Raw genomic sequence first — 15,661 nt, 5'->3', positions numbered from 1 at the left:
GTATAAATTATTTAAAAAATAATGGTAATAAAAATAGAAACCGTACTAACCATCTCCTCATCCTTCAACGTCCTAAAGATACAATTCAAGAATTTAGACTTAACTTTACATGCGATGTTTGAATATCTGCCTCCGTAATGTAACGGTCAGCACGCTCGGCTACCGTACTGGAGGGCCCGGGTTTGATTCCCAGGGCGGGTCAAAAAAATACCTGTGATTTTTTATGGCTCTTATATTTATTCAATATTCCCTGGACTGGTACCTGAAGTGGAGGTCTGATCACCTTTCCTTCATGTGTTAACGATCAAGATAACACTGCGTTTATATGATACAGTGCCCTATGCACCATCGGTTGCGGATGAAGGTTTGAAGAAGAAGAAAAATTACAATAATTTCCATCGATTATGTATGTATTGAATATTTGAATATCTTTATCAGTACTGTATTCCACAGAACAAACACGATTTTAAAATTTCAGAATACCTCACGTATTTTCAAGAAGCAATCATGCCCTCATTAATGATTAAAAGCCATTACACAAATGATACAGCGCAGTTTTGCGCTTATAAACAAGTCGAAGCCAGCTTCTGTAAACAATTTCTATTGATCTTGTTCGGTTCACATTGAGCGAATAGCTCACCAACAAAAGGGTATTCCAGTCGTGATCTCCCGCGTCTCGTGACCTCGTGGCGACCTCCTCGACCCAACTTTGCCATAATAAAGCCATTTCCAATTAACTAATAAATTTCACTTCTTTATTGTTCCTAGTAATTGATGGCTTCCAGAGTTAATAAATAATCACTTCCGCCCACAGCGAACTGGAAACTCCTACATTATACTATTATGTTATTATTACTTGATCTTTAGGATACATCTTATCGTAGATCATAGATCATCAAGTGTTTATAAAGGTGCTTTATTGCTACAAGAAAGCTGCTGCTTTATTGTATTATTTTACTATTTTGATTTTGTATAAATACGTACAGGCTGGGGCAAAATTAACCACCCTATCTGAAGATGTTATTTTTTTTTAAATAGCATCGTTCGTCCATCATACTTGACACTTGTGAACTAAGCAGCTGCAATATATAAAAGATTTAGGGTGGCGCGAAATTAATCAACCAATTTTGTTTTTAAATTACTTTATTACATTCTCAATATTATTAATATTTAAAGCATTTACTTTGTGGTTAGTCATTTTTTTATTTTTTTTTTTACAAAAATGTTAATAAAATTAGTATATAACCACTCACCGAGATTTTTACGACGTACCCATCTCTTCGTCAGGACAATCACTAGCACAGCATGCAAACAATACTACCCTTCACCACCATAGCACCATTTACACATTTTGTGTAGTTTTGAGTAAAAATCTCGGTGAGTGGTTATATTCTAATTTTATTAACATTTTTGTAAAAAAATAAATAAGTACTTTATTACCTTATACAAAAAAAAGGATTTTGAGTAACGGAAATCTTTATTTGGACCTTTACATTTTTTTATCAAATGATATCCGCCAAGTGGCTGCCGCCAGTGTTGATACACATTTGTGTATACTGCAGATGTTTAGTTCACAATAGTCAAATATAATTGACGTGAGACGCCATTTGCCTAAATTAGAACATCTTTCGAAATGGTGATAAATTTTGCGCCACCCTGTACATACGAGTATCTTATGATTTCTTTCAATCTTGAAGTATATAGGTATGTAAAATTTTATAATGCATTGATTTAGTATTAACTTAGTGGGATGACATGTTGTTTGATTTTTATAATTAAATAATTTCCTGCTCAAGAAAACGTAGCTCAATCGAAAAGTCAATTTTTATCTCGTTACTTAGTCTCTTTTACTTTTTGAATAATTGAATACAAAAAAATAAAATAAACAACCTCCTCCAAAACATAATTCGCTTTCTCAACAACTTCTATCGAATTACTTCATTTTTTTATGAATCCTTAAAATTTAATTTAAAAATTACAGTCCTGGAAAATGTGGGCAGAAGTGATGAACCCCCGAAAATTTTCTCGAGGCTCAATTATTTTCACGAAGGGCTGTGTTTTCTGATAAATTCTATAAGGGTGGAAAATTATTAATGAATTTTAATATTGGAATTGGGAATCGTCAATTTGAAATGAAACAGACGCGCCAGATGCCTGTCTATGCAGATATGATTGCTTAAAATATTAAGTAACGGAACATTTTCATTTATATTAAATGATGAAAAATTTTAAATGACATTTGTAAAAGAAATATGATTTAAAGCCTTTTTTGTGCTTTATTCAAAATACTTTAATTTTATTAGTCTTTAAATTAAAAATATTATAGATAAGCTTGAATTATTTATTTTTAATCTAAGTTTTACTTCGTAAATACCACTGTTTCTTGAAATCTATGTGACACGTGTTTCGGTGCATTCCACACCGTATACGGTTTTGATAATGATGCCGGATGTATAAAAAAACGTGTCACAATAGGTTTTAAGAAATAGTGGTATTTGCCAAGTAAAACTTAAATTAAAAACGGATAGATTACCACAAAGTTACTGCCGAATCAATTAAAAAAGTTAAAGTATTGTTGTTAAATTGTCAAATATTCAGGATTTAATTTGTGCAATGATTGACTTGATAAGCTTTAAATGATCGAATACAAAAACCAAATAAAGGTGCGAGGGATTTTAAAAAAGTGATCATGTAATTCGATAGCCTGATATTTCTTTAAAATAAACTGTTATAGTGATAGTTATACAATACTTAGTGTTTTTGGTCCATTTTATTTAATATTTAAATAAAATTATTTACTTTTGACACTTTAAGTAAGTTAAACTGACATACAGATATTGAATGAACTTTTTTTTCTTCTGTTGTAATTTTTAAGACGTCACGACGTCGCGAAGGTCGGTTTAAAGATATAAAACCCCCGATACAATCATTTCGCATTATTTACAATTAACTTAAAATCGATAAAATTAAAATATGAATGCTCAATAGTATCTACCACTAACTGCATATTATAATATTCCTTTTATTGCTAGTAGTTACTGCTAGTTAGCGCAATGAATATGCTTTCCACTGGACATGAATATTTATGTCTCAATTCAATAAATCCTTATGATTTCATCTCAAACTTGTTTCAATAATTTATACAGCGGATATATTTAACTTATGTTTGTAATAATAATTATGATATATAAATAAGAAATACTTATAAATATGTCTGAATAACATTATACATACATACTTATGCTCCTAGAAAAGTATACAAATAACAATTGACTAACTTAGTAATGTATCGTATGTAAAACTTCAAGATCCAAAACACAGAAACTCATCAGACAAAATCTAACACATACCTCTTTTGGTCAAAATAACTTCTGAATTAAAAAACGAAAGCAGGTTGTTTAATATTATTTTACAATAATGTTGTACAACCTGCTTCCAGTATCCATAAACTCATTAAGAATTTAAGCTAAATATAAATGGATAATGGAAATCTCAAATAAATCATATCATAGTCATGTCGTATGTGATTACATAAAAAAATCTTTCAATATATTTTTTTTAAAATAAATATTGTAAAATGTGCTCTCGTCACGGGAAAATTCAGTGAGAGCACATTATTGTAAATTAAAATTATGTTTGTGATGAAATAAACAATATATGTATATTTGCTGTCGAGTCTAAACATTATCACTTATCGCACTATTATCACGACACATAACGCCATGTGCCACACGGAAATGTTACTTCTTCATTCTAAAGTACAATGGGCTCCGCGTCTGTCCTAGATAATTAATACCTCGTTCAAGTACAAGTCTGCCGCTTTGTTTACCTTTGCTAAACTCCTTACCACTGTAGTGTCCTGTCCCCCTGGTACCGGTAGCATGCTCGGGGCAAATCGTGACATCTTGGATCTCATCCGGACTCCATGGAGACCCACTCACTCAATACAACAAATAAATTAATTGTTTGGATATGAAAGATTTTCATGTTGAAATGTAAGAACGAATAAATACTACTTCTATTGCGCTTTATCATTCGAAAAATATTATCAAAGCGAATTCGTTCATTCGTCGTTTTTCTCTAAGAAATATTCAGCGGAATCGCAAGCCTTACAATAATATTTTTCGTATTTCTAGCATTGTACCGATACAAAAGTAATGGAGATATATTGATAGTGGAATATCTAGAAAATTCGTGTTTGAAAAAAATCAATTTTACCTTTTTTTATGAAAACAAAACCATCCTTACGTATATTTCACTCGATACAGACGTACTCGAATCTCCACTTTGGGCGTATAACAGTTGCCGTGTATCATCGAATATACGGGAAATGACTTGGAATAATCTAGAAAAACAGTCTACACTTTTCGATTTAAATTCAGCAAACAAACGTTGCGTGGGCGGTGCCTTTTCGTGGCAAACACCTTCTACGCTTTACAAAAATCCGATGAAAAATGTGAAGGAATAGTAGGGAAACGTTTCACTCTGACATTTGCGCTTCTGAGTGCTGCAAAGTGCAGCTGAGTTCAGATTGCACAATAACGGGCTCAGATGAATACTGGTATTTGCAAAGCTTTCGTGGATGTACGTTTCGAGCCATTTAGTGGATAAAATAAAGCCCAAGCGTTTCTAGGTAAACTTAAGACGTATAAGTCTTCCTCTCGAGAGTTATTTAGTTTTCCTTCTATTTTATGTGTATTTTTTACTTTTTTTTTATATATTTTCACTTCATTGGTACCTTTTCAACAATTTATTTAATATTCATGCACATTCTAAAGAGCCAATATGCAAATTACCTATAAACCTACCTCAAATGGTTTTTATTCTTTAGTTTAATGTGTTTTTTTATTGCTAGTACAATGTATGTTTCGGAAAGCCGTAACGTTTCGGTTTAATATGCATCCCATTCCACTTTATTTCTACTAACTGCGAAAGATCGAAATAAATGGAGGGTGTTAACTGAAAAGATCAGCGGGAGTGCAGTTTCTTTGCCTCCCTTTCCCTTGTTACAGTCTCGAAGATTGATTCATTGGCAGATTATATATTTTCACAATAAAACGTGCTACTATTACCCTTTCTCCGCTGCAGTCTAAGGGGAAGACATTTTTCTTCGATAGCTTATATACGACAGCCGTCTCGGAGAGAATGGTTTTTATTGCGCGATTTTTTACGCATTTATTCTATGGCCCCCTCTTTATAAGGTTACTGCGCTGCTACGCTAAGAGCAAATGGATTTAGGAAACGTGTACGTTTATTGTATATTGCATTTTGTCCCCTTTTATTTATTCAAATCTTATACATACATCCGCACGCTGGTTTCTTGATCAGCTTGAAATGAAACAAATGGAAGTTAACGTGTCCAAAGTCCGTACATTGCAGTAGAATGAATGGCCCAGCTTGCAGACAGCGCAGCGGCGCCCGGGCTTCCTAAATCACACGCGTCAGCAGTTTCCACCGTTTCCTTTTATTTCCACACATATGTAGGTAGTTCACTTCTCCTCATCCAGGGGCACATAACACTTCCTCATATATTATGCTATCCTGGTGCACCTTTTGTTCGTGCCCTCGAACGTCTTCACATTTCAGCAAAGTTTAACGCTTTTGTAGATCAAGATTTTCATTCAATTTATAAGTTTGTGTTCGATATCGCATACATTATATCAAATGCTTTTGCAGTTAAAAACCAGATGTAAATTATTTATTCTGAACCTTGTGTCTTGCTGTAAGTAAATGAATAAACAAACAAAAAAATGGTCAAAATAGAATTCAGTTTTAAATAATTCCTTACAATTTTTTACTGTTTATTTCAGCAGGCAATGGATAAGTCATCCTTCATCATTTGATACATCAACATACAATAAAAGTGTTACGACTAAGATGAAGCATGTATTGTTAATATGAAAGAATATGAATGGCTGAGTATTCCAGGCCTTACATTATCAACTGATCACAGGACCATCAGCCAAACGTCAGCCACATCTATCAAATTTACAACTAATTCACTCAAGGAATCTAACAACAGTGTGCATGTATATAAATATTTCGAGAATTAAATAAATGGTTTTCAACTATAGGCAGATTGGTGGACGTTGCACAATTGTATAAATTTATCACTCAAGCCAGCCAAACGCCAAATTATAAGCGTTGGAATGCTCAGACTTCAATATTCTATTGTATAAAAACGGTAGATACTTTTATTCCTAATGTAATATACAATTATTCCTAATGTTTTGATATTGAACAAAATATGTATTCCCATTTACTTTATAAACAATTTTTCATCAAAAGAGTTTCATTTTTACACTCGCTTACATTCTCATGGTGTTTTTTGTTTCGGATATGATGACATCATAATGATGATTGAACGTTTTTAAAATAGGTTTTCAATCCGTTTTTCCGAAAGTGTTGCAATGCAGTGCAGAGGGTTATCCATCAACCTGAATGATGTGTATGGAGAGCCTCACCCGTCGAAGACTTTTGCACCTTTCATCACGTATTTTATACGAAGCGTGAACTCTATTTTCAAGAAGCCATTTATTCAGCTCTTCTTACTTTATTTATCGTTAAACCACTTTACCGGATGTTTTATCGTTTATGTAAAATTATGAACTCGGAAAACAAAATATCGTCACTAATAATATTGATTTTCGACATTTTATAACAATAATACAAGTCATACAAGTCACTTAATACAGTAAGTACATAATAATTTAATTTATCATAATTTCCTTGTTTGATTCGTCTGTCATTTTTTTGTAATATATATCCATTTTTAATTGAAATTTGACTTCGTAAATACCACTTTTTGTTTTAAAAAAATCTATTGTGACACGTGTTTTGATGCAAGTAAGACCGTTCAAAAAGGCTTAATAAATCAATTATCATATCTGTATAAAAACATGCACGTATGCAACGGTTTTGCAAAATTTCAAAGCAATCGATGAATTATATGAGGAGTTTTGAGATTATGAAGAAACGAATATTTTAATTTTTATTTTCAATTTTTTTTTTAATTGATGGAATAATTACATTTAATCATCATGGCATTTAAATACGCATTCTTTAAAATTTTCAAAACCATTACGGGCTAAAAATGCCCCTTTAATAGTGTCCGAATGTCAGTTATTATTAATATTTAATATTTCCCTGGACTTGCAGCGCAGGGCTGATCACCTTTCCTTTGTGTATTTAATGATTAAGATAACACTATGAATAAGGTGCAGCTAAGGGTTAAAAAATGAGGTAGAATTAGATCAACTACGATGTGATTATCATAACATTTAGCCTTTTAATGTTAAATATTTTTGCAGACTACACAAGAATGATATTTCTGAATAAAAATTCCGTAATTTTAATAACCATAATAAAATTTCTTACGTTTATATTCTTCATTTCGCAAATTCCAATGAAAAGTAATTTTGAAGCGCTTCGCGGCAAATAACAAAGGTTGAGTATGTAATATTTTTTGTCAGCATTCGTGTATGAATTTAAAAACCAAGATCGCGCAAAGGTTCCGACATTGTTATGTAAATTAATACCCGTTTACACTCAAACATTTCCTCCACTCGTCAGATATCTTCCATTTAATAATTGAAATGTTAAGATGTGCAAATGTAAAAATGTCCGCCTCCGTAGTGTAATGGTCAGCACGCTCGGCTACCATTCTGGAGGTCCCGGGTTCGATTCCCAAGGGGGGTAAAATAAATACAAGTGATTTTTTTCACTGTAATATTTATTCAATACTACCCTGGATCATGTGTAAACGATCAAGATAACACTGCGTTTATATGATGCACTCCCTATGCACCATTGGGTGCGGATAAGGGTTTTATTATTATTATTATTAAAGATGTAATTTATCCAATGATAATTTTTTTTTCAGGTAATTTTTTTGACTACGCAAAATATTTCATATTTTTAATTATTTAAATAACGCCTTTTAATAAATAGTAGTATTTAATATATAAAAACTAACCAGCCACTACGCCAGCAGAAGGCATAGAAAAAAAGGGTTGAAAACAAAGTTATTTTATTTTATAATGTTTATAAAATGTGCCACAAAGTATCTGCGAAAAACATTCAATAAAATAGTAAAAAATAGATTAAAACGCAACACCATCAATTTTTAGCAAAAAATCTTCCACATTCATGCATCTCCTCATACATACCCGCCGATTATTCCGACTTATGACCTGACCACTTTCAAGTATTTAAAGTTCTTGATCATCTTAAGTTTTCCTTAGTCTACCTCTTTTCCTTTTCCCTACTACATCTCATGAATTTGTTTTACCGTTCTTCACTCATTGGTTTCACATGTCTCAACACACCTTTCTTAATTTTATCAATAATGCTTCTTATCTCAGCCTTGAATTATTTCCTTATTTCATCACTCGAACATCTATAATACCTGATTTTTCTGCACATTCTTCTGAAAGATCGCATTTCGCAGATGAACCAAAACAGCAAGAATAGAGGAAACTTATACTGCAGTGAGTGTAAGCAGTTCAAAGAGAAAGTACCTAAGTAATAATATTATTTACAATGTTATAAATCATAGATTATCCATTTGATTATACAATAATATCTCCGTATATTTGTTCAATGAAATTAATCTGTAACACTTTGAAACTCCATAAACTTTGCAGAGCTTTAAACAGAGCTTACACTGAGCTTTGATTGTATGGGAAACCGGAAGTGTGTCGGAAAATTAGTGGTAACCTAAACATAACTACCGGTAACTGCCAACACAGCTTACGAGCTACCTCTGTTAAGAAGATTTCATAAAATTAACATCTGCATTTCCATCAGCTTCATAACTTCGCTAAATAAATATTATATTTATGTTATCAAACGGTTGCCCACGTTTTGTCGGTCCTTTGTGTTCTTCATATATTTTACTAAGCTTCGCTGTTTTAGCAGCACTATTTAAAATTTTTACTTTGAAAATTGTTCATTATTTCATAGGTTCATAATTTCAAAAATTAAACTCTTGTATAATACCTTTTACTGAGTTTTGTTTCATATTTAATTGAAGTTTTACTTAGTAATGCCACTGTTTCTTAAAACCTTTTATGACACGTGTTTTGAAGCATTCCGCATCATTTTCAACCACCGTATTCGTGATAATGATAAAATGATGCGGAATGCATCGAAACACTGCAGCAATAGATTTGAATAAATAGTGGTATTTACCAAGTAAAATTTTAATTAAAAATTTATAGATTTTACTACAAAGTGACTGCCGAATCAATTAATGAGTTTTATTTCATTACACACGACTAGTTTCGAAAACTACTGATGTTTTATTTCATCAACAGGTTATTACAATAACTAACGAGAAAAATATTTATTTAGGTATATCAAGAGGTGGGAGGGGTAATAACTAGAGGGGGAGGGGTGGTAAAGGGTGGAATTTTTTGTTTAATATGGACATAGAAAATAATGGTGATGTATTTTGGAAAAGCAAATTATTAATTAATGTTTAATCAGAATTAAAATTTATATGCATATCTAAATTCTCTAAATTGTTTACGACTTGACTTTTAAATTTGACTGAGTGTAATAATGTATGTGTTTGTGAGTGAAATGAAGGTTCATAAACATAAATGAGCTTAGATAATTTACATAAAATGTCGGATTTTTTTAAAATTTTCTCTCGTCGAAATGTCGTCAATTTAGGAACAATGTTCCGTGAAATGGAAATGCCTAATTGACTAAGCACACATCCTCTCCGTCCACAAGTATCACCAAGTCCGACGTCTCACGAAAATTTCTGGCTTTTACATGGATAATTATTTTTAATAGACCGTTTTTTTGTTCGCCGAGCCCTTCGCTGTAGGTTTTTGTGCACATAAAATCTTGAATGCTTTATTTAATTGTCTCGGCGGTTTCCTTTAATATTACGGAAATTCTACGAAGTAAGAAGTTGTTGCATGAAAAGGTTTTTTTTATCATTATTACTATTCAGCGTTGAAAAATATTTATTGGATTTTAATCATTTTAATATTATTTATTATATTGGATATTGGATTATTCACCCTATGAATCAAACAAAAATCGAAATGTATAGAAAACCTTACCAGTACCTTAAGACTATTGCATATTTACAGCTTTCAAGAATTAATGCAATATGGATGTTCAATAATGGGCAGAATGGTGAACGTTGCACAAGTGTACGCAGTGATCGCTTTAGCTAGTCAAATGCCAGGTCGTAAGCCCTAAAAATTCAAATTTCCATCTTCCTTAATCTCGTTTACATACCTACAATATAAATTGACGTAGGGTGAAAAATGTAGTATGTGATAAAAATACAAAACAATTAACTACAATGAAATCCCACAAGGAGAAATTGCTACTTAATTTTACATTTAGTTTTTTAAAGTAAGGCTTGCGATGTACTTGAGCGCGCAGCGGTCACAATTGCAAAACTTTACAAATATTCCAAACACATGTTTCAATAATAGGCAGGATGGTGAACGTTACACAAGTGTATAAAATGATCGCTTAAGCCTGCCGAATGCCAAGTTGTAAGCCCTGCGATGCTCAGACTTCATTTGGATACAAACGGTAGATGCTTCGACTCAGTTGATACTCCTCACCTGACTCCTTTTTCCATCTCCTTTATAAAAAGGGAAGAATGATACATGTTTCATATCAAGTAGAGAGACCTTTGATTTTATATTTTACCTTATTTAAGTCGGTTTATTGTTTGATATCAGACAATCCAATTGTTGTGTTTAGACACGCGTTCAATCCACCGTCTTCGGGCGGTTGCGACTTTCCAATTCCCGGAGCAAAACGACATCGCGGGTAAAGTTTGGAGTCCTCTTTAATCAAAGTTTCCTAATGCATAATCTACTGGGGTAAGTTCGGCGAGACAAGATGCGGGCGGGAAAAAACGGTGTCAGCGGGATACCTTTATTCAAACACACCTTGTTTGAGAATAATAGCAAAAGTTTTCTCGTTAAGTGTGCCCGGCTTAGTTGTGCCACCTCACCTGGGCGCGTGGAGCAGAGTAGGGCATTCTGAGCCATCCCGGTCGGTGTTCGGGAACAAGGCTTAACGAACCCGGTTATTTTGTTATACTGCGAATATGAGCTTAAACGCCCTACTAAGTAGATGTTTTGAACTGGATAATGCGAAACGTAATCCTCTTATCCTATTTCCCATATAGTTATATAAAATATAAAAAATTCTCTGCAGTAAAAAAAAATCTTATTAAGAAGGGGCGGTTGTTGAATGCATTCGAAATTAAACTCTTCTGTGTACAATATTACACATATTTCCTAGAGAAAAAATCGGCATTACAATATATGTATAATATTCAAAATACAATAGATTATTTTAAATAAAATTTTACGATCCGATTAAAAGATCACAAATTAAGGTTACCGATTTAAAAGTTATCGTTGATTAATTAAAACACTATCGTACAAGCTTACGGACTTACTCGCAAAAATTGAATTCATTAAGCGTCCGGAAGCTGAGAGCCGGACGTAATTCACGACCGATATTTTTTTAAGGAATATGTATTGAGCTTTTTCTGTTTTTTTTTAATATGTAGTGAAAAAACTCTTTTCTTTTCAAAACCATGAAATTATTTTGAAGGAAAACTTATTTTCTCAATACAAAAATGCTGTTTTAAGAAGAAAAAAAAATTACGTTAAATGTAACCTAGGTTCAAAGAAAATGAAGTGGCGATTTATCCATGTTCCTCCTTAACTCTCACAATTATCGTAATGAGTTATCAAATATAATTTATAGTGAATGAATATAAAATTCACTGAAATCACTCTTTTCTCACTCCTATTGTGAACAACTTCAACCAATTTTGATACAAGCATCCTGCCGTAATATGTATCTACTCATGTGCTGTACGTATGGTGTACCTAGTTATTACCAAACCTCTGCACGCTCCTGCGCTCCGGGCATAACAGAATCCGCTACTGGCAGGATAACGAACGTTTCATGTGTGTTTCATACGCTGTTTCATAATTTTGTATGTGACATTACAAAAAAATGTTAATTTATCCAAAATATGAATTCAAATAAATTTCACCCATGCAACAGTGACTTTTTTTCTCCTTCAATAATATTATTTCAGCAGCTTTCAAAAATTACCATATATACATTTTTTTACGAAGCATATTATGTTCTCAATGAACGTGTAATATGAAAAAAAAATTTACACAGAAATTAGTTTCAATATTACCATTTCGAATTCCTCAATAAACACTCTTTCGTTCACAAAGTATGTAAGAAATTACTTTTTATTGTTCTTATTCTGTGTAATTTGTGTTAATGTAAAAATTCTCTATTATATTCTCGTTTTCGACCCGATTTTTTAGCACTCGTGTAGGCTCTGGACGCCGCAATTATTATGAAAAAGGTAATTTGCCCTCGGCTTTTACGAACCCGCGACCAATAACGTTGCATGCTAACGATAAATCATTATTCAAAAAGGATGAAAGGAAAGTAAGTTTCTCTCCGCGTTTACGAATAATTAGGGCAATTACGAGTATATCGAAATTACACAAGACAGTATTTTGTCCCTTTGTGTCGTTATCGACTCAAAAGCTTTGCGGTTTAAGTGCAATCATTAATGGTGTTTATATAAAGGGGGTTGGAAACATGTTTTTATGGGTGAACGCATGTCGGTATACATATACTTAGACTGTAAATAAATACTAATCATATTTTTCTAACATAAATATATTATTTTTCATCGAAGTAACAGTAAAAATATTAATATTATTTATCACATATGATTGAGTTGTACCAGGATATGGAAGGAAATCAAAATCATTGCTTATACCAGGTTTCGAAAATTCATGCAATATGGATGTTCAAGAATGGGCAGAATTGTGTATAAGTGATTGCTTAAGCTAGCTAAATTCCAGGTGGTAAACCCTTGGATGCTCAGAATTCCGTCTTCTTTCATATAAAAAAAGAACGATAGATGTTTCATATCAAGCTGAGACACGTTTAATATTAAAATCAAAATGTTAATGAACTTTCAAAATCAAATAACATAACACTTACGTAACAAATATATGATACACCTTGCCGGAAGCTATAAATTATTTGCCACTCAAAGCCGTCCATCTGTTGGTCATGATCTTATCGATTTTCTGTGGTATGCAACCATGCTATGCTTTTATAGCCACTGTTCAGCACCGTTTTATGACTCTTTACCCGATTTATGTGTTAAATTGAAAGTGTGGTGTTAAAAGGAGACTGAGATCGTAAACTATCGGAAATAATTGAATTAACTGCGCTTCTTCGAATTCTATTCACCATTGATATTTATTTTACTGACAAATAATAAAGTGTGCGCAGAAATTTTAATTTGTATTTTTCCTTGTTGTTTCAGTTCCCCGGGTGCCAGGAGGCGTGTCGCTTCCACGCAGAGGCTTCAACCCGAGCCCAGCAGTCTCAACCTGTCATACATACTAAAGGCGAAGGAGTGGTCCGGGTGGCTGGAGCCTTGGCTCGCTGGCCTCCACCAGCCACGCAGCCCCGCACTCCGCTGGTCTACGTCGTAATGCGGCGCTCTGCTAATGGACCCTGGAGGCAAATCATCCAGACTATCGACTTGGCAACTCGAGTTCCCGCCAACAACGGAGGTGCTCTGCTCAGAGTACTCGTAGTCGATCCGCAAGGACTCGTTACAATCTACAGTCCGGATGAAAGCTACAACAAATTAGATTACTCATTGAAGAAAAAGAAGAAAATCAACACGGAAATTAAAGCAACGACACCGGAAACCTTCGTTACCGAACCAATCGATCAACTTTGGTCGCTCAAAGAGGTGTCTCTCATTCACCAGAAAGTATTAGTGATCGGAGAAATCGCCTGGGAACCGAGAACGAGCAAGGGAGTATACCTGGTCACTTGGGAAGTCGATGGCGGTGGATTAAAAGGAAATCTCTTCACCGATTCTACCTGCGTCACTTTGTCTCTATGGCCCGATACAATTTACCATATCCAAGTAGAACTCGTGTCTCGAATGCCCGGAATTGAAAATGAGAAATCCGAGATGATGACGCTCGATACTGGAAGAGCACTTAAGGTTTCCACGGAGAGCATGGAGGACGTCAAAATTATCCCCGATTCTGGAAAGCGGTCAGCTGAAGATCAGGACTCGGTAGACCATCTGTACTCTGTAATCGTGAGTTCCATGAGAGGAGAACACATGGGGGGTAGCAGACAAAACTTGGAACTCATTCTGGGATGTGTTACTGCGGTTTTGTTGTTCGTGGCAGTTTTGATATTCTTGGTGTTCCGATGCAAGCGCCAGGGAACATTCCCAGGAACAAATGTATACGTCGGAGATACGAGCATTCGAAGTCGGAAGTTAGTCGAAGACTTTCTGCCCGTCCAAGGGTTCCAGCCGATTCTGACGATGGTGTCCGACATTCCTCCCAAGTCTCGGGGAGTGTGTTCCGCCTCCACGAGCCCGGTGCACCCATCTCGCCCCGAGCGTCGCCCGGAAGTTCAGGTTTGACGCCATAGCTATGGATCGCTGATGCTCTTCGACGACAGGGATGATGTGGCAGTGTAAAGTGAATAGTTCCTAAACGGGTTTACGTTCATAAATCTTCATTTTAGCGAGGAATGGTATCTGCTTCGCGAAATTGTCAAACGGATAGACAGGTTGAATTTAATGTAAAACTTTGAACGAGCGAGTGAAAACCTGAAGTCGAAAACTTTATTTTTAATAAAATGTGTAAAAATATATATAAAAAATAAAATGAAACGATTCCGCATAGCCAAAAGGTTCCGTCTTACGGCGGCGTTTTCTTTTAAAAGTGGTACGAAGGACAATGAAGTTGAAATATACGACCAAACAAAACGAGCCTACTCGTTTATTTAAATAAATATTTTTATTTAATGTTAAGCTTGTATAACTCAAGAACTGTTTACAAATAACTGTAACTGTTTCGTCATAGTGAAAGATGGTCATCTTTTATAAAGATGTAAACAATATTATTCAAGCCAAAAAATATAAAGAGATGTGTTTATGCTGACGATTTCACCCAAAATGCTAATTTCGATTACCTATGTGTTGAAAGACATTATTCGAATGTAAGTAAACTAACTTGTTGACTGAACAAGGTTTTTTTATAAACGGGAAATCAGGAATTAACAACCGTCCCTGCTTGTGAAAATTTATTTTTCAAATTAACTTTTTTGTTTATTTCCGGTCTCAAGATCAAAGAAAGAAATGATCGATAGAAGTGAAGTGAAAATTTCTCGCTTTTCATTTACTCGATAATTATAATTTGAACTTAAAAAAGTGATATTACCATATTATTTTAAGATCGGTTTGAGGAGAACTTGTATCGCTGTAAAAACTTATTTTCTGAATTCTCGTAATATTAAGTTTTGTAATATTGAAGAAAATAAATTAAATTAGGGTAAATGATGTATGAACGTACTTATGTACATGAATAGCTTACTTTGAAACATGCTTTTGTGAATTTCAAACAATATAATCATATAAATTCGTTTATACATATATATATATATATATATATATATATATATATATATATATATATATATATATATATATATATATATATATATATATATATATATATATATATATATATATATATATATATATATATATATATATATATATATATATATATAT

The 15,661-nt window shown here is 33.4% G+C and overlaps 1 protein-coding gene across 2 annotated transcripts in view; it reads left to right on the top strand.

The window, feature by feature from the left end:
- The window catches only part of LOC148309401 (uncharacterized), a 353,264-nt gene extending 337,855 nt beyond the window's left edge, over positions 1 to 15,409 (top strand). The window contains exon 4 of one of the 2 annotated variants that reach the window (XM_088260145.1): positions 13,373 to 15,409. In XM_088260145.1, coding sequence (XP_088116271.1) covers positions 13,373 to 14,506 — 1,134 coding nt within the window. In that variant the 3' untranslated portion in view covers positions 14,507 to 15,409. The remainder of the gene's footprint in view (positions 1 to 13,372) is intronic. The other variant, XM_088260146.1, reaches the window with a different exon arrangement.
- Positions 15,410 to 15,661: the final 252 nt, after the last annotated feature.

This window comes from Brachycentrus maculatus, unplaced genomic scaffold (genome assembly GCF_059751285.1).
Source record: "Brachycentrus maculatus isolate JH-2025_06_01 unplaced genomic scaffold, ASM5975128v1 h1tg000125l, whole genome shotgun sequence".
Taxonomy (NCBI): domain Eukaryota; kingdom Metazoa; phylum Arthropoda; class Insecta; order Trichoptera; family Brachycentridae; genus Brachycentrus; species Brachycentrus maculatus.
Note: the sequence above shows the minus strand (reverse complement) of the source record. Positions and strands in the feature narration are given on the sequence as shown.